Here is a 26,945-nt window from a genome sequence, read left to right as displayed (position 1 = left end):
TCTATTAAAAAGTGAGGAAAAATCCCTAAGAATTATGTTATTTTAGCAACATTGGTATTTCTCTGGTAACGAATCGAACCACGTTTTGAATCTTAATTGGATGGGGGCAACTGTCCCTCCCCCAATCAGTACGCCAGTGTTCAGGGGCTCATGTCTTCTCACCCCTATAATAAAAACACACACGCTTTCCCATCCTCTCACGATATTTCCAGGATATGCGCGTATGGTTATTATAAAATCCTCCATTGATAAATATCGGGGCATGCTTACTCTACTTTTTATAAAATGGAATATCATTTTCATGTGACTAAATTTAGGTTTCATTATCATTTATTTTCTGTTTGATTAAAAACGTACAAACCATTTTTATTCCTTTACTGCTGTTTTTTTTTTTAAATGGGGGGCGTTTATTTATTTATTTATTTCATTTTAATTTTTTTTTTTTTTTTTTTTTTTTTTTTTGGGGGGGGGGGGCAAAAATGCGTTTTGCCTCCTCCCCCCCCCCACTTATTTAATGAAATGCTTTCCACTTTAATACGATCGCTAAGACTTCCAAAAAATCAACCTGAGGCAAATTCAATTTCAATATCCGTGTCCACCACCTGCTATGAATGTGCAAACATTAATAATGTTTTATGAAATTCTAACATGGGTCATACAATACGGTATTGAAACTGCCCTTGAGTTGATTTGAGGCGATCATGTTCTTTTTTAGTAGTAAGATCGATGCATTGTTAATATGAACGTATTCGTAATATCTTCATGACAATCTAAAAAAGAAATGTCTCAATATTTTTTTCTTGACATTTAGCTTTAAGGTACATTCATTTTGTTCAGGACCGTCGCCAGTCTATTTGAATGGGGTAAATGGGATCAGACTTAGTTTGCCAACGAGGAAAAAAACGGATGGTGGAATTGCCCAAGAAAAATGACTTTAGAAAAACGTCACCAGTCTTTTATTTTCCTATATCACGCCCCCCCCCCCCCCCCCCCACTTGTAGCGGCGCCCTTGATTTTGTTATGCAAAATATCCTTGCAGATGAATACCCAGTTGTGGGGCAAAAGACATGTGGCGGTAGAGTAGAACTGGATCAATTTCAAGATAAGTTTTTCTTCAACTCCCCGTACTACTACGGTCAGTCGGTTAAAGGAGAAGCAGATTGCTATTGGTATGTGACTAGTCCGGCAGGTAAACAGGTGCAGCTTGAATGGCTAGATATTGATACATCGGATGAGTACGTGAGGGTGTACGATCACCCATCATCTCAAAGTTACCCGGTATCTCTATTCCGAGGTGAATTTGATCCAGACCTGTCACCGTTCGTGTCTACTCGAGGAGGCATCACGTTTATGCTAGAAGACTTCTCATCTAATACTAATGGAAGAGGGTTCCGAGCCAACGTCTCCCTTTCAGGTAAAAATTTCGATTGTACAGTATGATAATATGATGAAAACACCAAAGGCCACAATGACAATGATAATAAGAATGTTTATGATAAGGATTCACAAATCATCATCTTTTAAACAAAGTTTAACCATGCTTATTAAAAAGACAAACGAAGGCATTAGTTTTTCTTCATCAATCTACAGTGCCTCTCTCCACCCAAGAGCAGTATATTGTTATCAGGTATATATCTATTCTTTGGATACTTTAGCGTCTTAGGGCAGCTTGGCTAAAGCCAGAAAGATAGTAGAACTGTATGGATCGACGCCTTACGCATTCCCTGGTAAATCAACGTCGCTATTCGTATACATGTACTATGTATTATGATTGTTTACATTACATAGTACATCGAAACGGTTCTCTTCTTGATCTAGATGGAACTTCGGTAGTGGGCCCAGGATCATGCGGGGGGACAATTAGGCTGAGCAAATCGATGCCAGACTTTACACTCAACTCCCCACACTACTACCAAACCTCGTCATATGACTCTAAAACATATATACGCTGCTACTGGTGTGTACATGCTCCCTCGGGACAGGAGGTTGAGCTGACATGGTTGGACATAGACTATAGTACTTATCAAGTTATTATCTATGACTACCCATCCTCTACCAACTACATAGTTTCAAGTATAAACGGAGACATTGACGTGGATATATCACCTGTGGTTTCTTCACGTGGTGGATGGACAGTACAACACACTGACAGGTACTGTGGGAGGTACGGAAAAGGCTTCCGGGCAGAGTTCAGTCTACCCTGATAGCAGAGACTGGTAAATATCACGTCATATTTACGTCTTGTACTACGTCTTTAAGACGACATAACACGACGTCAAAAAGACATGATTTTGCACCCGCGCACGTCGTCACGAGGACGTCATATTTTGACGTGATTTTTACGTCTTATTAGTCAAAGAAAGACGTCTTTAAGACGTCAACTTGTACTATAGGAAGACGTCATATGGACGTCATATTTACGTCTTTTAGTTAAAGAAAGACGTCTTTAAGACGACATAACACGACGTCAAAAAGACTTGATTTTGCACCCGCGCACGTCGTCACGAGGACGTCATATTTTGACGTGATTTTTACGTCTTATTAGTCAAAGAAAGACGTCTTTAAGACGTCAAGTTGTACTATAGGAAGACGTCATATGGACGTCATATTTACGTCTTTTAGTTAAAGAAAGACGTCTTTAAGACGACATAACACGACGTCAAAAAGACTTGATTTTGCACCCGCGCACGTCGTCACGAGGACGTCATATTTTGACGTGATTTTTACGTCTTATTAGTTAAAGAAAGACGTCTTTAAGACGTCAACTTGTGCCATAGAAAGACGTTGTATGGACGTCATATTTACGTCTTTTAGTCAAAGAAAGACGTCTGTAAGACGTCAACTTGTACCATAGGAAGACGTCGTATGGACGTCATATTTTGTCGTGATTTTAACGTCTTATTAGTCAAAGAAAGACGTCTTTAAGACGTCAACTTGTACCATATAAAGACGTTGTATGGACGTCATATTTTCTTTTTAGGTCTTATTGGTTAAATAAAGACGTCTTTAAGACGTCAACTTTCACCCAAGAAAGACCTGTATACGTTGTATGGACATCAAATTTTGACGTGATATTTACACCTTACTGGTCATTTCGATGTACCTTTTATCCTTACATGATCTTTACGTCTTTGTTGTCCTCTAAATAACATCTATACGACCACCTGATCAAGGAAGAAAGTGTAAAAGTCACTTCATGTACACATTCTGAACAATCACACAGTAAAATCAAAGCAACAAATATTGCATCACATAATATATATATACATGCCAAACAGAAAGTAATTTTCATATTTTTAATGTACACGTATATGGTATGAAAATGGATAACAAAAATATAAAATACGTATTTCTATACCTTCTTATTCTATCTAACTTTGTTTTCCATTGGTACAAAATCTTTTCATCACTATCCTGACACTTCTTCCAAAACATGCTGTATAAATACCTAGTGTATTTCTGTCAGTCTCATAATTTATTTTAAGAAAGTTAACAGGCCATCACAAAGATATCTGTTTCGTTATAAATTGTGCTACAAGAAACTATGACATATTGGCTAAACTTATAAGTCTTACGGTTGTGGGAAGCAGGTTAGCAGCATAGAGACTAGGTAAAGCTATACTGATACCCGCAGTATTTTAGTAGACAAGCAAACAGCACACTGGGGAAGTTCCTCATATTCAGCAAAACAGCATAGTGGAAAGCTAGGCATTCATCAGTGCAGCTCTACCTCGTCTCCATGCTGCAAAACCGCTCCTGACAACCCCAAGACTTTAATGCAGATAAAGACTATCACATAAAACAAAAGGTTGTTGGAAAGAATTTCTGAGCATGAAAGATCAATTCTTGTTACATACAAGGGGAATATCTAAGTTCATGGCAAGAATTCAGTATAAAGTATAAAACTATACAATCTAAATCACACACAGGAGAAAAATGGCACAAATGATAAACACATGGCTTAGCTAAGTTATTTCTTACACTCAAAAGGAACAAGTTGGCAGCAAGGGGAACAGGGAGAGCTTCACTGATACCTGCAGAGTTTTCTGATGATGGTTGCTTGCCCGTCAAAACCATGATGTTCACATTTGGCGATACAGCATATTAGAAAACTGTGCAGAAATCAGCTCAACTGTACCTATTCTCTGTGCTAGAAACCTGCTTCTTACGGGCACATGACTTAAATATAAGAAAAGGCATTAGTGGCAACATTCATCTTTATAAATATCAAAAAATTAGTTTTGTTGCAAATACAGAAGCTGAAGTTCCAGTATAAAATACAATTTATATCAGATAACATTCCCGCCAGTACGATTGGCTCAGTTGGGCAATTCCAAGGTGACGGTGGAATAATTATTCAGAAGATATTTCCCAGTTTAAGATAAAATAGCAAACATGCTGAAAAAGTTTAGCACAAAGAGATATATTCCATTGCTAATGTCACAACATTCATTTGGCAAGTCCCAGGAGTTTCACAAAAGAATTAAAATTTAACTTAAATTTTAACAGCAAATTCAATATACATGTAGGTAAGCCATATTGTGCTTTCAAAATCACAGATACAATCCAAGAATTTTATACTTTTAACTACCAATTTTTTTTCAAACCACAAGGTATTTATGGTTTTCATTGAAGGCGCTACTGTGTGTCACACTTTAACAGTTAATTCTCCCAACAAAATTTTCAATTTTCCCCAACCGTTTTTCCATGAAAATAAGATATAAAACAGGCCTTTAAAAATCTTTCAACGCCTAAATTTGGAAAAGGTATTGGAGCTAATTCGTTGCTTTGTGATGATTTACACTCACTTCAATTTAATCAAATTATAAAAATATAGTTGGGAGAATTAAGGAATGGATTAGATCAGTTTTCCCAATTTTAATCATCAATAGTGGTCTATTTTTAACTCAAATGTTCAGATTATCTTTAAGTGTACATACAGTATAGCATTGAAGTCAATACCTTAGCATCATTTTCTCTCATATGAACAATGTTACCAAGTCCCTTTAAGGCTCGTTCAGATATGATGCTGCAAAACAAAATCTCAGAGTTTTTTTAATGTTGACATAGAGTTCAATATGCTTTACATTTCTGTATATTATTTTTTAAAAAAGAGCTCACTGAATATGCGCAGTCCAAAACATACAAAGACTTGTTGCCATTCGCTTTACACATAAAACCAAACTGCATCATTTTCGAAAATTGTTGGCGGTTCACGTTCCGTATCTGAACAAGTCTTAGTTGCTTAATAATGGAATCGATTTGTATTGTATTTAACTCACTCAATTTTTCTCTATTACCAACTTATATATAATTTGCAACAGGTTTTAAGAACTGATAAGAAGCGGATGGGGGGTGGGGGTGAGCATGAGACTGAGCATATCAAGTCTACTACATTTAAGCATTATGAAACAAGTCAACCTCATAAATAGTAATTACAAATATATGCAAAATACTGGAATCTTTTACTCAAACTGTTATTATGTCAGTTCGTACACCCTGTAATTCATTAAAATTGTAAGTGACATGAATGGGAATTTCAGTTCCACAGCTTAGCCATTCAGGTTTGTGGCTACACCTCACCTCTCCCCCTCCCCCAATCTCTCTCTATAAATTATAATGAAGTGAAAAAAAAACCTTTTTTCTAGCAGTTTAACTATCGGGTGAGTGTAGATCTACATGTAATTTTGGACATATTCCTCTTCAGCTTGGACTCATGGGTTAGCTTTTGGGTGGAATCTCTGGCATTATGCACTGCTTTCAGATCCAGGGAACATAGACGCAAGGAATTCTAGTGCATGAATAAAGCAAAAAGAAAGGAATACAATTTGAGACAAACTTTTATATATTTTAAAACTGGAACGTAAACAATGAATTAAATAATGAATTATGTCAGAAAAGTACTGCTTGGTAAGATTTATCAGAAATAATTTCTTATTGCTCACAAACATAAAGTCAACACACCTTTGGATTTTAAACATTTGTGGGCAATGCAAAACGTGATTCAGGATTTCGTTTGGTAAATTATCAATACAATTGTAGTTTGCTGATGAGGGCCATGACTCACCAATCGGATTAGTGGAGCCATCGATTTGGAAATATTCCTCTTCAGCTTGGACTCATGGGTTAGCTTTTGGGTGGAATCTCTGGCATTATGCTTTGCTTTCAGATCCAGAAAACATAGACGCAAGGAATTCTAGTGCATGAATAAAGCAAAAAGAAAGGAATACAATTTAAGACAAACTTTTATATATTTTAAAACTGGAACGTAAACAATGAATTAAATAATGAATTATGTCAGAAAAGTACTGCTTGGTAAGATTTATCAGAAATAATTTCTCATTGCTCACAAACATAAAGTCAACACACCTTTGGATTTTAAACATTTGTGGGCAATGCAAAACATGATTCAGGATTTTGTTTGGTAAATTATCAATACAATTGTAGTTTCAGGGATGCCAGTTAGAATTGATCAGAGGGCCTGAAAAATCACCTAGAATGTGCTAGCTTGTACACAAAAAACCTAAACTATGGTATGAAAATAACTCGCCAGGGCCTGAATTCAGGCTATTGCCTGAAAACTGGCATTCCTGTAGTTTGCTGATGAGGGTAGAATGAAAGCTCCTTGACCTATGCTGAAGGGTAAAAAAACACTGTTTGAAACTCACATAATATTGTCGGTTATTGCAACATACCTGCAGGTTTTAGTGATCTAAAATTAATTGAATTATAAATATATTTGAAACTCATGACAAATAACTGAAATAAGCCTTTCAAATGAAATGAACCATTATGTAGTGTCTAATTGGTCAGTGTCTCAGTGATCATGCACAATATGACAAATAAATGTACAGAAATAATACAAGTACATGTACACATTTACCGATAATGGCTTCAACTGTTTCAAGAGGCTGCTGATCCTTAGGGAAGTAGGGAACATCCACAAGGTTGAGAGAGAGTAGCATTTTCTGCATGGTTTCACATCAATATACTGAGGCCACAATGTGCTTTGAATCCACTTCTTTGACGAAAGATGTTAAAAAAGGATGCCTACAAATAAATGAGAAAATGAATAAAGAACAAAATGAATGGTTGATAATGTATGCATGTGCAACACATATACTACAAACTTCTTTGAACAGCCTGTGGGGAAAGAATTTTGTTTACCATTTACAGGTCTAACCGATTATTTCCAGATAAAGATTTCTGTATACGCGGTAGCCTATAAGATAAATTTGCTGTCTAAAGACTATAGAAACGACTTGTTTAAGGTTACATGTTTGTGACACAAGTCACTGCTTTATTCCTCTACGTATCGACACGTAATGCTCAATTTCCAGACATCTGGGCCCGGGCCGGTAGTACACTTTCTCACAGGTTTCACTTTCACTGCAAACCGCTGCACATTACAAGTGCATACCGATGGTGGTCGCGGGCGGGCGCACGCCTGTGTGAAGTTATCTACCGTACAATGAGGAGGTAGATCACTTCACGCAGACTTACGTGCCCCCGCAACCCTCCATCTGTATGCACTTGTATTGTGCAGCGGTTTGCCATGCAACCTGTGAGAAAGTGTATACTACGTTCAATGTTTTTCCGAAAAAATACTCCCCCCAAAATAAGAAAATTGACCAGAAACAGGTTAGAAACATAACGACTTTTAAATCATGACCGGCATTATTTGAACATTTCATGAATATTTGTTTGATTTGGGGTAGGCCTAGACCGAATTTTCCGTCTCTTTCGTTCGTTAGCCTCTTATTGGGGTAGGGTCGGCCGGCTCTCTCTTTAGAGACGGAAACCGTCTATACACATTCCCTTGATAACGCCACGGCCATTTCAGGTCGTAGGGTGATGCCCCCAAAATCCCCCAAAATGTCATTTTACCTCGTCCATATCCAATTGTAAATTAGGCCTAGGCTATAATACATCGGTTCCACTTACTAACTTGATTGAAATAATCCGTTTAATGGTCCCTTTTAAGGAAATTATGGGTCAAAATCGACATCCATGTTGAAAATCTTGCAAGCCGTGTTAAACTCTCGCTGCCGGAGTCATCTAAATCAATCTCATCCTTTCTAGTCTACGCCGAAGGCAAAATGATTATGAAGGAAAAACTGTGCGCCATCTACACGTTCGTAATGGCGTTAATTTACATCTGATTTAGAAATCAGGAAATTAGATCTAAACAAAGAAAATCGGGGAGAAAATGTCGTGGACGAAAATATGTACATAGCCACCCCCACGGTACGAGATCTCTGGGTTGCCATCTGTATTGGGGAATGACAACAAATGTCAGTTTTATTAAAGAAATGACCCAAATCAGATGGTTATTGCCGTCTAATCTAGACGAGTCTACCTAGATCTAGTGCCAAAGCTTTCATCAGTTTGCTTCTCTTATTTTTCTGCTTTCTTTTAGTTTTAGTCTTTTAGAGCAGTTGTATATTCGAGTTAGATTTCCCTTTAAAGCCATGCAGCCCATGTGTAGGCAAATGAGTAAACTGTTTTGCTTTAAATGATGCCCCATGCCATGCATACCTTCAATCAAGACCCTACATAAAAATACATATATGGGATCATACATTCCAAATCTTGTCACCAAGTGTTGAAAGTCCGAGCTCACTATCACTGACATTATAGTGACATAAGATCATACATTGAGTCTACATATCAACTTTTCAGAACAAAAAACAGTAACTATAGATTTATGTACTTTTTGTAAATAAATTAGGTAATTCTAGGACTTACCCATACTGTAAATTTGCAGGAGAAAACGAGAGTATTCAGGAGGATGATACTTGACGCAACGGCTTTTTTACTCTGAATTCAAATACATTACATACACATCGCATAGTGCATGTAGTCAGTCCTACGCCTTGCATGCCTTGAGTACTATGCATCTGTACACACACGTACACACTCCCGTTTGAACTAGATGCGAGCGTGTTTAGTCTTGATCGATATTGCAGACCTTGGTGCGTGTTAAGATGTTGCACAATCTATAATGACTAATGACATTTGAGGGGGGGGGGGGGAGTTGTTCCCTAATTTCAATTCTGATAATTGCCCTATTTACTTTGACTTATGCTCATATTAGATGTTGTAGTCTTTACCCGATTATTATCTTGGAAATGATTAGGTTATTAGAGACGTCATAATGACGTCGTTATAACGTCGTCCTTACGACAAAAAATATCTTGGAAAAATAGTCTTTAAAAGAGGTCATAATGACGTCGTAATGACGTCGTCAATACGACAAAAAATATATTGGAAAAAATAGTCTTTTAAAGACGTCGTAATGACGTCGTCGATACGACAACAAGTATCTTGGAAAAAATAGTATTTTAAAGAGGTCATAATGACGTCGTAATGACGTCGTCAATACGACAAAAATTACATTGGAAAAAATTAGTCTTTTAAAGACGTCATAATGACGTCGTTATCACGTCGTCAATACGACAACATTACATTGGAAAAATAAGTCTTTTAAAGTCGTCATAATGACGTCGTTAGCACGTCGTCAATACGACAACATTACATTGGAAAAATAAGTCTTTTAAAGTCGTCATAATGACGTCGTGAGCACGTCGTCAAACGACAACATTACATTGGAAAAATTAGTCTTTTAAAGACGTCATAATGACGTCGTCGATACAACAAAAATTAGCTTGGAAAAAATAGTCTTTTAAAGACGTCATAATGACGTCGTTATCACGTCCTCAATACGACAACATTACATTGGAAAAATAAGTCTTTTAAAGTCGTCATAATGACGTCGTTAGCACGTCGTCAATACGACAACATTACATTGGAAAAATTAGTCTTTTAAAGACGTCATAATGACGTCGTCGATACGACAAAAATTAGCTTGGAAAAAATAGTCTTTTAAAGACGTCAAAATGACGTCTTTATGACGTCGTTAATACGACAAAAATTATCTTGGAAAAAATAGTCTTTTAAAGACGTCATAATGACGTCGTCGAGAAGACAAAAAATATCTTGAAAAAATTAGTCCTTTAAAGACGTCATTATGACGTCGTTATCACGTCGTCAATACGACAAAAATTAGCTTGGAAAAATAGTCTTTTAAAGACGTCAAAATGACGTCTTTATGACGTCGTTAATACGACAAAAATTATCTTGGAAAAAAAGAGTCTTTTAAAGACGTCATTATGACGTCGTCGAGAAGACAAAAAATATCTTGAAAAAATTAGTCCTTTAAAGACGTCATTACGACGTCGTTATGACGTCGTCAATGCGACAAAAATTATCTTGGAAAAAATAGTCTTTTGAAGACGTCATAATGACGTCATAATTACGTCGTCCATACGACGTACGACGTGTTTACCACTTTACGACCAATTTATGACGTCTTTAAGACGTCAGTCTGCTATCAGGGTAAGAGGTAAAGTAGGAGGCTCTCCATTTGTAACGCCTACGAATTTTCAACAAGAACTCTTTACTGTCATCGGCTACTTTGTACATTCTTCCCTTCCCCCATCCAAAGAAATGCATCATTGACTACTTCAGAGATTTATTTCTGTCGAGGAATTTGATGGCATTGATTTGGATGGTATGGAAATAATGTTGATGTCGGGTTTTTCCCGACGGGGTTGGGGGGGGGGGTAGAAGTAAAAATAGATTCCCCCAAATGTCTCTGTCTGCACTTATTTTCCAACTCGAATCCCACTCAAATCCCACGGCCCCCTCCCTCCCCTCCTCCCCATGCGCTGACGGTGGGAAATTCACATTTATGACAAAGTAAGCCATGCTTGTAACGGAATCAAGTTGAATACATAGGCCTTCATCTTTGTTAATGCCTCGTTACGAATTAATTAATTCAAGTACTACGAATCAGGTGCGCTGGAAGCAGTTTGGGATTGGTGGGGCAAACATTCCATTTTTTTTGGGGGGGGGGGTAGAAGAAAAATCTGCATCACCACAACACTTAGATGATACATGGAGGCCCCGCGGAACGTTTTTCAACGTGGAGTATTAACGATCAGGTAGAGTGTAGCGAGCGTAAATTGGTGTAGGGTCCAGGGGCTTTGCCCCCGGAAGCTCAGCGTTTTTAGGCATTATATTACGGTCAGATAAGCATATTTAGATTATTTGTGACACCTTATTTGTGACACTGGCAGTTCACTAATTGGCGCGGGGTCCAGGGGCAGAGCCCTCTGAAGCTCAAGGGTTTTAGGTATTTAATTACGGTCAGATAAGCATCCAGGGGCCCATGGGGCAGAGCCCCCGGAAGCTCAGAGGTTTTCGGTATTTAATTACGATCAGATGTGCATCCAAGGGCCCGCCATGGGGCCTTAGGTGGGGTTCAAGGGGCAGAGCGCCCGTAAGCTCATGGGTTTTAGGCATTTAATTACGGTCAGACGAGCATCCAGGGGCCGCCTTAGGACCCTTTGGGGAGGGGGGGGGGTCCAGGGGGCGGAACCCCCGTAAACTCATGAGTTTTAGGCATTTAATTACGGCCAGATTAGCATATGTTGATACCTCCTTTGTGACATTGGCGGGTCACTCATTTTTTTTTCTCTCTCTTCCTTTCTTTTTCTCTTTTAAATACTTTTTCAAATTCGTGAAGGAGGGTTAGAGCCCCCAAGCCCCGACATTCTGCATGCCCTGACATGAATGCTTCTAAATAAGCATTTTTTTTCGCCCGACTGTAAATTTGGGAATTTGTAATTTTCCAACAAACGCATAAAAAGGTACGATTTACCCCGAAAAACACCGGAAAATCATGTCATTTCAGCAACGTTTATCAATCACTGGTTTCAAATTAGAAATACCCCCCCCCCCCCATCAGTACGTCAGTGTTCAGGGGCTCATGTCTTCTCACCTCTATAATAAAAAACACACTCGCTTTCCCATCCTCTCACAATATTTCTACGATATGCGGGTATCGCTATTATAAAAACCTCGATTGATAAATATAGGGGCATGCGGAATGTATAGGAAATTTAAATCCCATTCTTTGAATGGAATATAATTTGTATGTGATTCAATTCAGGTTTTCTTATTTGTATGTTCTTTTTGTTTCAAAAATACAAACCATCTTTACTCCTTTACTGCTTTTTTAAATATTTTTTTTAAGGGTGGGGGGGGGGGGCGCAAGTGCCCCCCCCCCGCCCCAACTTCCGGCGCCTATGCTACGAATTATTTCAAAAGTCAGAGTGCATATGAATATATTAGGCCTACGTGTTTGCAAGGTAGGGCAATCCATAATGTTTACCCGACCTAGCAATGTAAGCAAGTTGCCGTCTATCTATCGAGATAATTTTACACACATGTATGTTATAAATATTTTCATTTCCTAGACACACCCAATTCTTCGAGCGCGGCTTCATGCGGAGGTACGATTCCACTGACTCAGTCTTCACCACATGCTACCTTCTCCATCCCGTACTACTATCAGTCGTCTAGATCTTCTGTTTTGTTGAACTGCTACTGGTATATTACAAGTCCTTCAGGAAAACAGGTCCAACTGACAGTACTTGATCTAGAGACAGGCAGTTATGAAATGATATATATTTATGACCATCCGACTTCTATTAGTCCAAGTTACCAGGTATCTTACTTGTCTGGACGCCTGGAATCACCTGCTACTGTCTTGTCTTCACGGGGCGGAGTGATAGTGCGTTACTACGATTACAACTCTGGTTATAACGGCCCAGGAATCCTGTTCGAAGCGAGGATTCTAGGTATGAACGAGAAATCCAACGTTGATAACATGTTACATTCTAGATGAGCTGGTAGAAAAAGTTAAACTGATAATACAAGAAAGATATGCGTGGTTGTTAGTTGAAGCAAATATGTTTCCTCCTCCTGACATCTCTTGTACCCTTTACGGTGCCTACAGGTGTTTCAATGGTATTTTCATCAAAAACATGTGGATGGGATGGAATCCCTCTGCTTTTAAATAATATAAGTCTTCCTTTGCAATTCACCTTTTCCCCTTTTTTGTGTATTCAACTTGATGAAGGGTGATTGATTAGTGCAGGCTAGGGCTCTAGGCTACTAAAAAATATGCTTTTCCCATAATAGTTATAATCAATATAGATGTGTCATAACGTAGTGGATACGTGATCGGACTGTGGCCCGTATGGTTCGTAAAAAAGGCGTTAGTTTGAGTTCTTATTAACAAAAATATGTATTACGCTTTCGTTCTAATATCATACTAATGATAATTGTTTTATTAAGAAATATAGAAGGCAGCCCAAGCGCTAAATTGTACAATATTTTTTACAATAGTATTTATATGACTTTATATCTCTATATGCTCTTGTATGTGACATATGAACGAACATAATACACACAAGTGGGTCTACCACTGAATGAGTAGTAATTCTTAACTGTATATAGGTAAAATTTCAAATTAATGTAATGTAAAGGATGAACACATAGGAAAGAGGGTAGCATACATGTATATGCTTCATACTTTGAGAAGACAGGTGGTAAGAAATCCTAAGAAATACCTCCCCAGCCTTAGCATACACACGCAGCTAAAAATAAACAATTAGCATCATAACATCAATTAATTTTACTTTCCATCACTCTTCCGTGCGCCCTCATGACAATTCGAAGAACAGCTCCGCATTTTGTTCTTTATTGTCGCCCTCAGATGCAATGCCCTCGGAGGTGCCGGGTTTCTGTGGCGGAGTGATTCCTTTGAGTACAAGTACACCACGGGTCACAACCACCACTCCTTTGTATCATAAAAATTCGGAATCTGATGTGACCATCGACTGCTGGTGGTACGTCAGAAGTCCCTCGGGTAAGCAAGTTGAGATGCGTGTACACGACCTCCAGACAGAAAACGAGTATGTGACGGTGTACGACTATCCATCGTCATCGCTCTTCCAGATTTCCGATCTTCGAGGTATTGTCAGTAATTCTACGGTGGTTTCAACAAAAGGAGGTTTCTCTGGAGTTTTCTACGATACATCTAGTAGTAGAAATGGTCATGGTTATGCCATGGACGTCGCATTAACAGGTATGACCTGAGTGGTTTTGGACTTGACTCTTAACATGTTTTGATTTCATATAAGCACTTAAGTCGAGAGTTAAGCTTAAAGTAATGCAAATCTGACGGAAAATCAGAGTCGGTTTTCATCGGAATTGCGAAGATCGTAATTTATGTAAAATCCAACGCAAATTATCTTCAACGAGCGTTCTTTCCTCTATTGATAACAATATTCAACTTTGTTATCTTTGAACTATATACCTATAATATTGTGTGTTTACCTTGTTTTTCAGACGAACTGTCGTGGGATAGTGTGGGTATTGATTCCTGTGGTCAAACGGTACACCTCGACCTTTCATCACCATCTATTGTCTTTAGAACACCGACTTATCCAGTCGAGGTTAGGAATGACCGGTACATCTGCTACTGGTATTTCACCTGCCCATACGGATACCGAATCTCGCTGCTTTTCAACGATTTCGACATTTTCTCTGGCTCCCGCCTCAGAGTTTACGATGCCTCTTCTGTTTCTTCAACCTATCAGTTGGCCGAAATATCGTCGAGTTCCACACCAGGTTCTGGAGCCATTCAGTCATCCAGCAATACCATGACGCTTTACTACAATGATACTGACTGGAGTGACGTAACAAAGCAACGTGGAATACTCGCTGAAGCCTCCATTGTTTCGTCAGGTTTGATATATTCAGTTCAGTACTGTTCGGGGTTATTTCCAAGTTTCACGTTAAAAAAGGTCATTTTGGCTCACAAGATATATAATGGTAATACAAATGCATAGGTATGTTTAATAAACGGAGGTACATAAATTATCAATTATATATCTAGACAATACAATTTCCATATTACAGCTAATACCTTCTCTCTGCTCTCTCTCTGTCTCCCCTCTCTTTCTCCCTCTCTCTTTATCTCTCTGTCTCCCCCTCTCCCCCTCTCTTTTCTTCTTTGCCTTCTTTCTCTCCCTCGATAGCTCTTTTATTTCAGTGGACAATATTAGTATGGATCTACTAGCGACAGTATAGTATATCCGTGATAGAAGTAACCGAATACGAGCCAAGAGTTGATCCTTTCGAAGAACAGCGGTTCGGCTCAACCGAGGTTTTTCGAAGTTAGACTAAAAGAATCATTTCTGATAATCCATACTGGCGTTATGAATATTAATACGTAGTACGAGCGCCAAGTTTGTATTTCAGGGATGACTCGGTTTCACACTGACGCTTGATAAATTCGTTTCTAAGATTTTTAGTTAAACCAAAACTTGCTTAATTTTAAAATGCAGTAATTTGGATCACTAGTGGCTGAACTCCCCCCCCCTACACAAATACACACAGACAAATGAAATAAATATATAGTATTCCAAAATTGCAGTAATTTAAAATGCAGTAATTTTGATCACTAGTGGCTGAACTCCCCCCCCCCCCCCTCCACAAATACACACAGACAAATGAAATAAATATATAGTATTCCAAAATTATTTTAGACATTGCTTTCAAAGTATTCTAAAAATCACTTCATCCAAATCCTGATAGACTGAGGATGTGATTGGGTAACTAAGATAATGCGATATCAATAGGCACGACAAATTTATATCCTGGGGGTGTTTCACAAAGATCCTAAGTTGAACTTATCTCTAAGTTGGACTTAAAAATTATGGAAAGCCATTAGCATCTTTGAAAATATATTGTAAAAGTTATTTTGAAAGGCATTCATTATTTTGAAAGGCATTCATTGTTTATTGAAATCATTCATATTTTCTATCATCAAGGAGATTTCATGTTCTGGATGTGGAATTAATAAAAAGTCTAAAATACTTGAATTTCTGCTTTTGAGGTTATTTCATTTTAAGGCTCCAATGGCTGTCCATAATTTTTAAGTCAAACTTAGTGTTAAGTTCTACTTAGGATCTTTGTGAAACACCCCCAGGACTTTGCGATTATGAAAACGGATCCGCATTATGGGATGATCTAAATTATAACAGACACATTATTTAAAATTATGTTTTTGTTTGCCTTCTCCTATCTTACTACTAAGCAGCTACATTAATATGCATGTCAAGATATGTCGTGGTCCAGTGAGTATGTCTCCGGAGTGTGGATCACAAGACTGGCCTTGCAAATTCCTTTGGCAAGACAATCATCTACATTTGCCATTTTCCACCCATGTAAAGGAAATGGCTTTAGCGCCTTATCAAAGTGGTTTTGCCGTAAGTAGGCTAGTCCAGGCTAGTTACCAACGCTACCCCCCTACTTACTTGCTTCCAGCCGATGATGGCGTGATGAAAAAAAAAAGGACGCCCGGCGAAAAAAATAGGTCCTCCTCAGGCTGGGCTTGTGAGTTTGTTGATAACGCTATCTTCGACGGCTTGAATAAAGTGTGTAAGGAATTATAAAGAACCGGGCAGATTCTGATGAAGGGGGTGCATGCCGTGTAATAATATTCTTATAAAGCACTTAGAAACATAAGTACCAAACGCTATATTTATTGCAACTATTAATATATTATCTATCATATATTTGGTGTATGTTATATTCAGGAGAACCAACTTGGGAGCAGGTTGGACCGATGTCTTCATGTGGTAGCGCTGTATCATTGTCTGGCCAAGATAGTCGTATCACGCTCACAACCCCTGATTACCCGGATGTAAATGGCGACTACTACAAGTGCACGTGGTTCGTAGAATGTCCCAGCTACACAACAGTTCGAATCGATTTTAACGACTTCTGGCTTGATTCTAACGGGTATCTTCGCGTGTATGATGGCCCGAATACTGGTTATTCTGTGATACAACATTCAACTGGTAATTTAAGCATACCTGACAGTGTGAATTCAAGCAGCAACGTCATGACGGTCTACTACTACAACAATCGCGGAACCTCAGGCAAAGGAGCTAGTTTCGCAATAAGCTGTTTATTTGAAGGTAGCTGAACGACCTTCTTAGTCACATAACTAAAATCATAAAAATAGAAAATTATGAGAAAAACAGTCCCGTCAATGAATAAAGAATTTTAAAAGAATGTCTAGAGGGGATTCACGTAGGCCTACCTATTATCCGTGTAGGCCTGTTGTAAGATTAAAATAGGATATTTCAAGCGCTGTACGCAAAAAAAAGAATGGAAACCGCGGCCATGAACAGCCTTTATTCGGCTTTATAGTTTATCCGTGCTGCCTAAATTACAGAAAGAAAAAAATGAAATATAAGTAATATCGTAGATATTTCAGACCTCAGTTAAATTATGAAATAAGTTATTAAAGATCCTTTTTTTATTTATTTTTTTAAATAGTTTTTTTTATGAAGAAAGAAAAATCGAATCAATTTCTTTGTCTTCTTCATCATTTATATAACTGATAAAGAGAAACAATGAAATGTGAAGAAACCTGACGCAAAAGGGAGGCCTACGCTAAACAAAATAATGAAGATGATGATGATATGTTTTGTAGTGATTATTATGATAATAATGATAATGATAGTGATAATAATGTTTTGAAATTGCCAATTATTAATGATTGCTGAAAACCTAAACTCGTAAAAAACTGAGTTTTGAATATTGTAAGGTTAAAAGATTTCAAAGTTATTTCTTAGTATCTTTTATGACATTTCCATGAATAGGGCCTCATCTTACTCTAAAAATGCCTCTGTCTTTCAGTTATTTATTCAACACCAACAATACCAATGTGCATGGGTGTCGATCCTTACGTAATACCTATTGTTCAGGGGGATGAATGAATAGATCATCCCCCTGAACAATAGGTATCAATTACAGATCGACACCCATGCCAATGTGCATCGCCTTGTCATTTTTTCTAACCTCTTTGCTATCTCGATTTATTAATGACTCATGACTCTGTGTTAAAGGGATAGTTGAGTTCTGTTTTCAGATCGCAAATGCCTTCAAAGTGCATGGCTATTGCTCTTATTCTTATCTATGAAATTTCTAGTGCCCTTTTAGAACCTAAAATTGCTATGGAGGTAATTTTAGACCCCAAAATGTGTGAAATTTAGCCAATACGATCATACCAATTCAGCTCCACTTTAAAAAAAAACACGTTGACCGTTAATTAATTATTTAATTAAAAATAACAATACATGGGCCGGCTGGTTGTGCGTAATATAACCAACTCGAAAAGCCAACATCGGCATTGGCTGAAATATGACGTAAACGGCGCTGTTTCGTTTTTTCAACGGTTTTTTCAAGTTATCTAATATTTGTGGTGATACACAAGTATTAGAAATCGTTATATTTATGGATATTACAGCCGTCTCTGAACCAATTTTTATCAAACAAAGATGATTTTGTCATTTAAATTGTATGTTTTAATTCGTATTTTTTCCCATCATTTATTAACTGAATAATAATACGTACATAAGAGACACGAAATTATCTCGATTACAAAGAAAAACACATGAATTATACTTATATTACAAAAAGAATTATACTTTTTTGTTTAACATAGGCAACATTTCTTTCCAGAGATGATGCTTTTCAACATTTACCCTTCATAGTAATTATTTACTTTAAAAAAATGTCGAATTTGTTTGTAAAATTACCTTTTCTTTTTTGCGTATATAAAACATAAGAAGCTAAATTAATTAATAGATTTTTTTAAAATACATATTTTGAATTTATGTTATCACATTGCTTGCCTACAATTATATCACTGTATTCAATATTTTCATTATCAAACAATACTTCTGTTTTTCTGAGAAAATTAAGACCTTGTTCCAAAATATTTTTGAGTACTCACAGTCATAAAATAAATGATAATATTTTTTTCTGTGCATTTGCACTTCAAACAATAATCATGATCAGATCTTTTTGAACGATATAGAAATTCTTCAAATACTAATAACTTATAGAGTAGTTCGAAATTAAACTATTTTAATCTTTTTTCCTTAACGTATGTCAAATTCGTTTTCCATATATTTTCCCAGGATAACTTTTTTTAATTTTTATATGAACACAAAACAGTTTCACATTTTAATTTTCTTTTCCAGTCACGAGGTAAACACTTCCAAAGTAATTTAACCTCACATAAATAATTATTTTTAATACAAAGTAAATCTTTTGCCCGATTTACATCCACATCCCCTTTGGCGTCTATGATGTCCCCAATAAATAATATTCCAGATTTTAGCCAGTGTTTCCACCATAAACATAATTTTTTTTTCTTTTATATATGTGTTTCCCCATGACAGCTGCATTCTAATATTATTGACCTCATTACATGATTTATTTACACATTGACATTTTTTCCATGCGGAAATACATTGTTGGTAAAATAAAGGTGTTTCTTTTAGAACTGTTAAATCTTCGTTTTTTAAGAAACTCATCTTGAGCACTAAAAAGTTAGGCCCAAGATAGTTTTAATAATAATATGGGAGAATCTTTCATCTAAAATTATGATCTTTATTATCCATTAACTTAAAGAGCCAATTTACTTTTAAAGCAAAACTTTGCAAGACAAAATCTGGCATTTTCAAACCTCTTATATTTTGATACATTTAAAGTAGGTCCTGCTGCACAACCAAAAGTTTTTATTTTACGCATGGCATCTTTAAAAGAATTTCGTTTGCAACGAAAATTGTATCAGGCATATCTCCTAATCCCGGTAATTGAACACCTTGAATAGCTTCATCTGATCTAATCTCGGTTCCTAATATTTCGATGACAACTAAAAACAATAGAGCAGACACTGGGCATCCTTGCCGAAGACCTCTTTGCAGAGAAAAAAAAGATGATTGCCAATTATTATTAATAATACAATTTTGAACATTTTTTTAAGAGTTTTTATATGTCCAATAAATATGCAATCAAAGTTAAATTTGTCTAAATTTTATAAAGAAAATCCCAACTTATTTGATCGTAAACCTTTTCTATGTCCAAAAAGATAACAGCTCCGGAATTCTCTTTTTCTTAAAAATAACATATATGATCATCGATCAAACGAATATTGTTCCCAATAAAACGTCCTTTAAGATATGCCTTTTGATCTGAATCAATACAAACATTTAATACTTTTTTCAACATTCCTGCTAACACAGATGCTTTTATAATCGGTATTTAGGAGACTAATCGGCCTCCAATTTGAAAGATTTTTCTTTATCACCTTTCTTATGTAAAAGGGTTATGACAGCTCTAGTTTGTGAAATAGGTAAATTTCCTATTAACAATGATGTTATGAATAAATTTAACAGAATATGTTGCAAATTATTCCAAAAACATTGGTTAAACTCAAAAGTCAAACCCTCTGAACCTGTTTTTTTTTCTTTTTTAGTCCCATTTAGGGCGTCATTACATTCTGTAAGTGTTATTTCTAAATCACAGTATCTATTTTGTTTTTCATTTAATACATTATCAACCTTAATGTTTTTCAGATAATCATTCACTTCATTCTCTTTTCCTGTCGCCGAATACAAACGAGAAAAATATTTAACTTCAGCTACAATTATATCTTTCATATTTCTGTATATTATTACATTAACATTTACTTTAAACATATTCTCTAACTTAAAGTTTCTTTTTTCTAAGCCTAAAAATTATTTATTATTTCGCCCACCATCTTCATACCATTTGATTTTTGACCGTATTTGTGCACCGTGTATTTCGTATTCATAGAATTCTGACAATTGTCTTCTAACATGAGACAATTCTTCACCCTTGCCTTATTAATACAATCATTAATTGACATGTGTCTTATTTTCTGTTTGAAAATGTCCCACAAAACTGATATATTCTCTGTTTTTAATTGTAATTTCGCTTCTAAGTCATTAATAAGATAAATTACATTTTTCTGATAACCATCATCTTGCAAAAGTGAGTTATTCAGTTTCCAAATGCATTTGCCCTTTTTTTGCGGCCTTAAACTCGAATTTTAAATACACTGCATTATGGTCTGCATAAAGCGACCTATAATGACTTAAGCAAAATTATTCAACCATTCGGATAACAGTACGAAGTCTATTCGAGACTGTACAAAGCATGGATAAGATTGTTCATGTGTACACTCCCTTGCTTCAGGGTTTCTCACTCTCCATATATCAATTAAGTTTTTTTTTAAAGAGATTTGGTTACGCAAATACAAAGCATCATTACCATCTTTGATTATTCCTCCTTTTTTGTCCTTTTTACAATTCAGGACCGTGTTATAATCACCGGCTGAAACAATCCCTTCTCCTGGAAGTACATGTTCATGAAATAAATGAAAACATTCGTGGAAAAAATCCATTCTGTCGCTTACTTCATTTGGTGCATATAAATGAATAAACCAGATAGTTTCACCTGCAAAAGACACTTTTATTTCATTCAACCTGCTATTCTCAAAAGCAATTTTTTCCTGAACATCGATAGCCTTGTTGCGGAGTAAACTACTTGTTCCGCAGCTTTGCGAAGTACCCACTGCATGAAAGGCACGATCGACCTGACCAATCGTATTTATCATAAATTGTATGTTCTTTCAAATTTGCCAGTCAGTTTTTCATTATCTCACCAAAAAAATATTTTGAGTAGCGCCCTCTGCAACAGAACTCGACTATCCCTTTAAATAGGTGGAATTTCAACTGCAATGCGTATTGGGAAATGTTGAGTTCTGAATTTGTCGGACTTCGTATTTTTAATTGAATATTCAGACCATCATTTTAAGTAAAACATTCACAGAAATATCATAAAAGCTAACTTAAGTATAATATAAATGTGACATCCTTCAAATTCACAATGTGAATACCTCTGTGTGATACGAGTTATTACGTTTAAGTTAAACGATCAAAGGTGTAATTGTTTGTTTACATGTATTTTAACTTGCATTAACTCCCGTCTCCCCCTTCTCTCTCATCCTTCTCTATCTCTCTCTTTCTCTCTCTCTCTCTCTCTCTCTCTTTCCCCCCTTTGTTATCATCTAAACTATATCCCACGATGATGATCACTATGCAACGGCTACATCGCAACCTACATCGTATGGCACAACTGGTGAGTGGCTCGGAGCATTGGTCACACTCCACCTCAAGTTCAGGCAAAATAATGCTTTGTGAATAAAAATTAAAAAAAGCATTATTAATGATATTAGTCTCGCCCCTCCCAGCCCCTAGAAAACCTGTCGATGCCTACCCTAGCCCACCCCCCTCCCCATGCTGAAGTTGCAAATGGTAGTTGTCCAGGAATATTATATATATTTGTTTTGAGGATATTTCGCAATCTGTGAATTTTTAAACACAATTTTTTTTCTCTAATCGGACTTTATACTACATTGTCTGTTTGGAGCCAGATAACGAACATTGAAAAAACACCATTTTGCAAGAGTTGAGTAGGATTTGCACAAACTTGTTTATTCTATCAATTTCGGCTTTATACTTCAAAATTCATGAATCGGTGAAGACCTTTCCTGTGTAGCTTAGGTTCGTCATACGGTTGTGTGCACTTGAGAGTTTATTTCTTTGATATTATTTTGGTGACCAGACATTTGCTCCTGCGGCAATAGACCATTTCGTAGTTAGCACATGGGTAAAATGACCCCAAATATCCACAGAATTTTTACTCATGGAGAAGTCCTACTTTGTGTGTGTATAAGAATAATCAATGCCAAAGTCATGTTTGTGCTTTATGAAAAGCTTTTGTTTGCCCTCTTGATCTTGTATCATAGAATGTACCGTAGGTGTACACATGAATATTAGGGACTTTTAGATTTACACGAAGACATTGGGGATTGCTACGATCGACGTCCTTTTAATGCACTGCCTTGAATGGACGTCACACGTATCAGTCCATGCAAATCTAAAAGTCCCTAATGATTACATAACATGAGCACGTATTCATCTCGGTGGGTTTTACAATTTTATCACAAATGACCTTTATCTGCCCATGCGCAGATAGTATTCACGAAATTGCTTTACTTCGTCAAATATGGTTAAGGTTGCTATTGGGTTTTACGTGAGGTGTACGGTTAGGATTAGTAATATTGTTGGGTCCAGGGTTCAAGTTAAGAAATTATGTTAGTTTATATAGGAAATAGACGAGGTTTAATCGTCGCAAGAGCATGCGGCGTACACTCGATATTTGAAAACCATCTGGAAATGATTATCTTTAACAGAAGTTAACCTGGAGTGTGACAGCACATCCATGGCGGTTTTCCTGGACATAAGGCAGCTACCAAACGGAACGAATGCAGAAGATATTCATTTCGAGGATGAAGATTGCGTGGGGATCGATCATGATACTACTCAAATCGTTCTATACACCAGATACGACAAGTGTTCAACCAGAGTGCAAGTAAATAACATAAGCACAATTTGTACCGTCATTTTCGTTGTCCAATCAGAACTGAGGTGAATCTGTTAAACTGGCCTATCATTCTTTGAGCTTCGAAGCATTCATGATTCCTTCTTTTCTGTGCTTTTAATAGAGCCTTTCCCACCTAGAACCAGTGAGAAGATCTAAACGTCATATGCCGTTAAACAGTTGCACTATTACTGTTTGATAAAATTCCTTGAAGCAGAATAATTCTCTAGGCTATTATTATTGTTATTGTTATCATTATCATCATTACTACTATTATTATTTTTGTTATTGTTATCATCATTTTCATCATCATCATCATTATCATTATTATTATTATTATTTCGTTGTTGTTATTGTTATTATTATTATTATGATTATTTAGGAAACTGAGACCAGCATCATCTATTCTAACGTGGTGACGTACAACACACCTTTGATAAAATTCTATGAATTAGAATAATTTTCTAGGCCTATATAAACCAAAAGCATGTTTGACATGTATCATTATATCAATTCCATTGTTCCTATAGAGTGGAGATAGAGCTGTGTATTTTGTTCGAGTCGTGTTTCCAAATGATTTTACCGCTATATTAACCATGTTAAAAAGAAAACTGAGACATACTTAATCTTTTCGTAACACTCTTTTTTGAGGTCGATCTTCATCATAATGCATAATTTTACCGCTGTTTCAATGTAGCGTGATTCGGGGTGTTGAGGTATACAGTGCGTATCAAAATAAAAGTTTACACAACTTTGGTAGCTTCTAATTAAAAAATTTTCACCTGTGTGATCTTGAATTATATTTCATTGTACAAAAAACTAATACCCTGTCTAATTATACCATTTTCATAATTGTGCTACGAACGATGACTGAACAGGAGGCTTTTCAAAAAGTATTGTCGAAATCCTCGTGTACGCGTCTATACGAAGTTTGGGCTGAACAATGAATGTGGGTCAAAAGCCATTATGTGTGTGTTATGTCATTCCAAAACAATTGCTCATTTATTTACATTGACTATTAGGGAGTTGGAAGAAAAATAGTTAACATCAACTCAAACTCAAAGAAATGCTTATTACAAGCAAAATTTATGATATTCTCTTCGTTATGATGATTGCAATCTTGCCTTCATCCGCAACCCTTGTTTAATATATCCTTCTCATTGAGTGATACAAAATGGATAAAGTTTATCAAGGATTTTACCTTCTTAAAAAATAAAAGTCTGTTATCACTTTCTTTGAAATGTAATCATCATAAATGTTCTTTCTTGCACTTGGGTTTAGTAACCCAAATCAAAATCGCTATTCGAGTTAAACACCTTATGCTCCTGACGCGTGTGAAATGGCGCAGTGGACACGTGAGCGGTGAGAACTGAGATATTACGGGACAAGCCTTGAAGAAGGTAGTAGGCTGTTTAAGATAATTAAGGGTTATCCTGTCAATTGAAACAAGGTTCTGTGAAAACCTAGTTATATTGCATTATTTTGAACAATGAAGCACTGAAGCACAGGGCACAATTTAACTTAAAAAAGGATTTAAGACCAGAAAAGCACATGCATAATTATGGTAAGACCCATTTGCTCCTAAAGCCCAATCTTAGAAAAAGGCGATGTTGACAACACTTTTTAAAGACCCTGCTGCTCATTTACCCGTGGCAAAAATTATTATTAAAAGGGTATCATTGAACAGAAAATAAGTTACTCCTCATCATGAAAGCAATGTCCAAGTCATATTGGTTATGAATTTTTAATTAGGAGCTACCAAAGTTGGGTAAACTTTTTATTGATACGCCCTGTGTGGTAGTGGTTTATTCGCTGGCTCTCAATACAAGGGTTGGGGATCCGAATCCCGGTCAACATATTAATGGCTACCCGGCAATTACTGAGTTAATGGTAAATGGACCTCCCTCGGGAAGAATAGCACTGATGCTGCGGATTGTTTTTGTATGAACAAAATCATTGTGATAATTAGTTGTAGCACCAGAGGCTGTTATTATTGTTATTGTTATCAGTATTATCATTACTTATTCTATTATTATCGTTGTTATTGTTATCATCATTGTCATCGTCATCATCATTATCATTATTATTATCATCATCATTATTATTAAGGAAACTGAGACCAGCATTATCTATTCTAATGTGGTAACGTCCTACAAACCTCGGCCGTTGCCAGGCACGGAAATAACGCGGGATAACATCCTTATGATCCCTGTCAAATGTGAACTTGATCGCCATCGTCTCCTGGGTAGTTCCTTCGACTCGAAGATCGGCGAGATAGTGTTCAACGAAACGGGCTACGGTGACTTTTCTCTTCGACTCGATCGCTACACAGATGCGACCTTCGACGAGTTCGCAGGTGACGACGAAGGCGAGATCATTCTTGGAGAACATCTTTACTTTGCGGTTAATCTGACAACTGTGGCTGGCTTGACTGTCTTTTTCGAGAACTGCTGGGCCACGCCATCTCAGTACCCGAATGACGCAAAGAGTTACAACTTCCTCGACAATGGGTAATGAAATCACTCTCTCATTTCATTTATCCATTTATTTATTGAAACAGTATTTTTTTCTTCTTTTTAATAGATCAGCAAAAGCTGTTGTTCATCAAGTTCCTGATTAAGGACATTCAATTGTAAAACAGAAAAACAATTTGAATAGAACACTCTTAATGCAGAAATTGATTAAATTGATTAATTTAATTACAATGCTAAAAAATTACAATAGCATATTGAAAATATAATGAAAATGAGATACACGGAAAAACATATGATGCGCCTATCCGTAGTGGGAGCACTTTGGTTAATTGGGGAAGGCTCTTGGCTCTTATACGAGGGTCCCAGCATGGAGTAACTCCATGGTCCCAGCCTCCCAGGTATAATTCTTGCGTGGTCCTTACATCCTTGGACAAGGTGTTTTGCCCGCAATTTTGTCCCACTCCACCCGGGTGTACATGCCTACTTCGCAATTATGGGGTAATAAGAATTGTAGGGCCAGTAGGAAAAGACAATCTATATTACTAATACGCAAAATCGCCGCGGGGGGTCCAACACGGGCCAAAACGGTTCCTCAAAAACGTCTTTCCCCGACCCCGCCCGCCTCCGCCGTGGCGCGGGGAGGGCGGCACAATTCCACGAGGCCTGTCTCCCGTAACCCGCGTGCCACGTCGACCCCGCGATCGACGTCCACGCCGTTAAACGCGGTTTCGGGGTGCCGGGGAGGACGGGCGGACGAGAGCACGGCGGGCGTCGTGGATTGCGAGGAGGCGACGAACCCGCGAGAGCGAGTCCGCAAGGCGTGCACCCGCCCTCTGTCTAATTATCAAAGAGAGACGAAGAGACACACGATGGACGAGAATCCACTCGCGTCAACGGGTGTAGCAAGTCTCATTGTAAAAGGCTGCGGCGTATCCCGAGTAAGACCTCTTGCTATAGGATTCGCTTTGTAGCGTGTAAGAGAAATACACATCAACAGACGACTCACCCGGGTGATGGGATGTAGCCAATATGTACGCTCAACGGGTTGACCTGACCCGTGTTATGCGTCTTTCTATAGGATATATGCTTTGTAGGCCCGGCGCCCATAGTGTACGTGTATTACACGCTCTCAGGTCACACACATGCACACACCACAGTCGATTCGAGTCGAGGCGATTGCGACAACTGGCGCAAACCATGGACCTATTTTCACGTAAAATC

The 26,945-nt window shown here is 37.2% G+C and overlaps 2 protein-coding genes and 1 long non-coding RNA gene across 3 annotated transcripts; 2 read left to right on the top strand and 1 right to left on the bottom strand.

Moving 5' to 3' along the window:
• Window positions 1-3,282: 3,282 nt before the first annotated feature.
• On the bottom strand, window positions 3,283-8,850 carry LOC115919862. The gene is made up of 4 exons (XR_004062045.1): window positions 8,749-8,850; window positions 6,884-7,050; window positions 6,068-6,196; window positions 3,283-5,791 (listed from the first exon to the last, which is right to left on the bottom strand). It is a non-coding gene; the product is annotated as an uncharacterized LOC115919862 (long non-coding RNA).
• Window positions 8,851-13,940: 5,090 nt separating this feature from the next.
• Window positions 13,941-17,235, top strand: LOC115920030 (deleted in malignant brain tumors 1 protein-like). Its single transcript, XM_030974893.1, has 3 exons — window positions 13,941-13,999; window positions 14,263-14,661; window positions 16,518-17,235. Exons 1-3 carry the CDS (start codon window positions 13,981-13,983, stop codon window positions 16,907-16,909), a joined length of 810 nt encoding a protein of 269 aa, XP_030830753.1. The 5' UTR covers window positions 13,941-13,980; the 3' UTR covers window positions 16,910-17,235.
• Window positions 17,236-22,948: 5,713 nt separating this feature from the next.
• On the top strand, window positions 22,949-25,764 carry LOC115919785 (ZP domain-containing protein-like). The gene is made up of 2 exons (XM_030973977.1): window positions 22,949-23,241; window positions 25,360-25,764. Exons 1-2 carry the CDS (start codon window positions 23,092-23,094, stop codon window positions 25,762-25,764), a joined length of 555 nt encoding a protein of 184 aa, XP_030829837.1. The 5' UTR covers window positions 22,949-23,091.
• Window positions 25,765-26,945: the final 1,181 nt, after the last annotated feature.

Source organism: Strongylocentrotus purpuratus, unplaced genomic scaffold, assembly GCF_000002235.5.
Source record: "Strongylocentrotus purpuratus isolate Spur 01 unplaced genomic scaffold, Spur_5.0 spur5_scaffold_7, whole genome shotgun sequence".
Lineage (NCBI taxonomy): Eukaryota > Metazoa > Echinodermata > Echinoidea > Camarodonta > Strongylocentrotidae > Strongylocentrotus > Strongylocentrotus purpuratus.
Note: the sequence above shows the minus strand (reverse complement) of the source record. Positions and strands in the feature narration are given on the sequence as shown.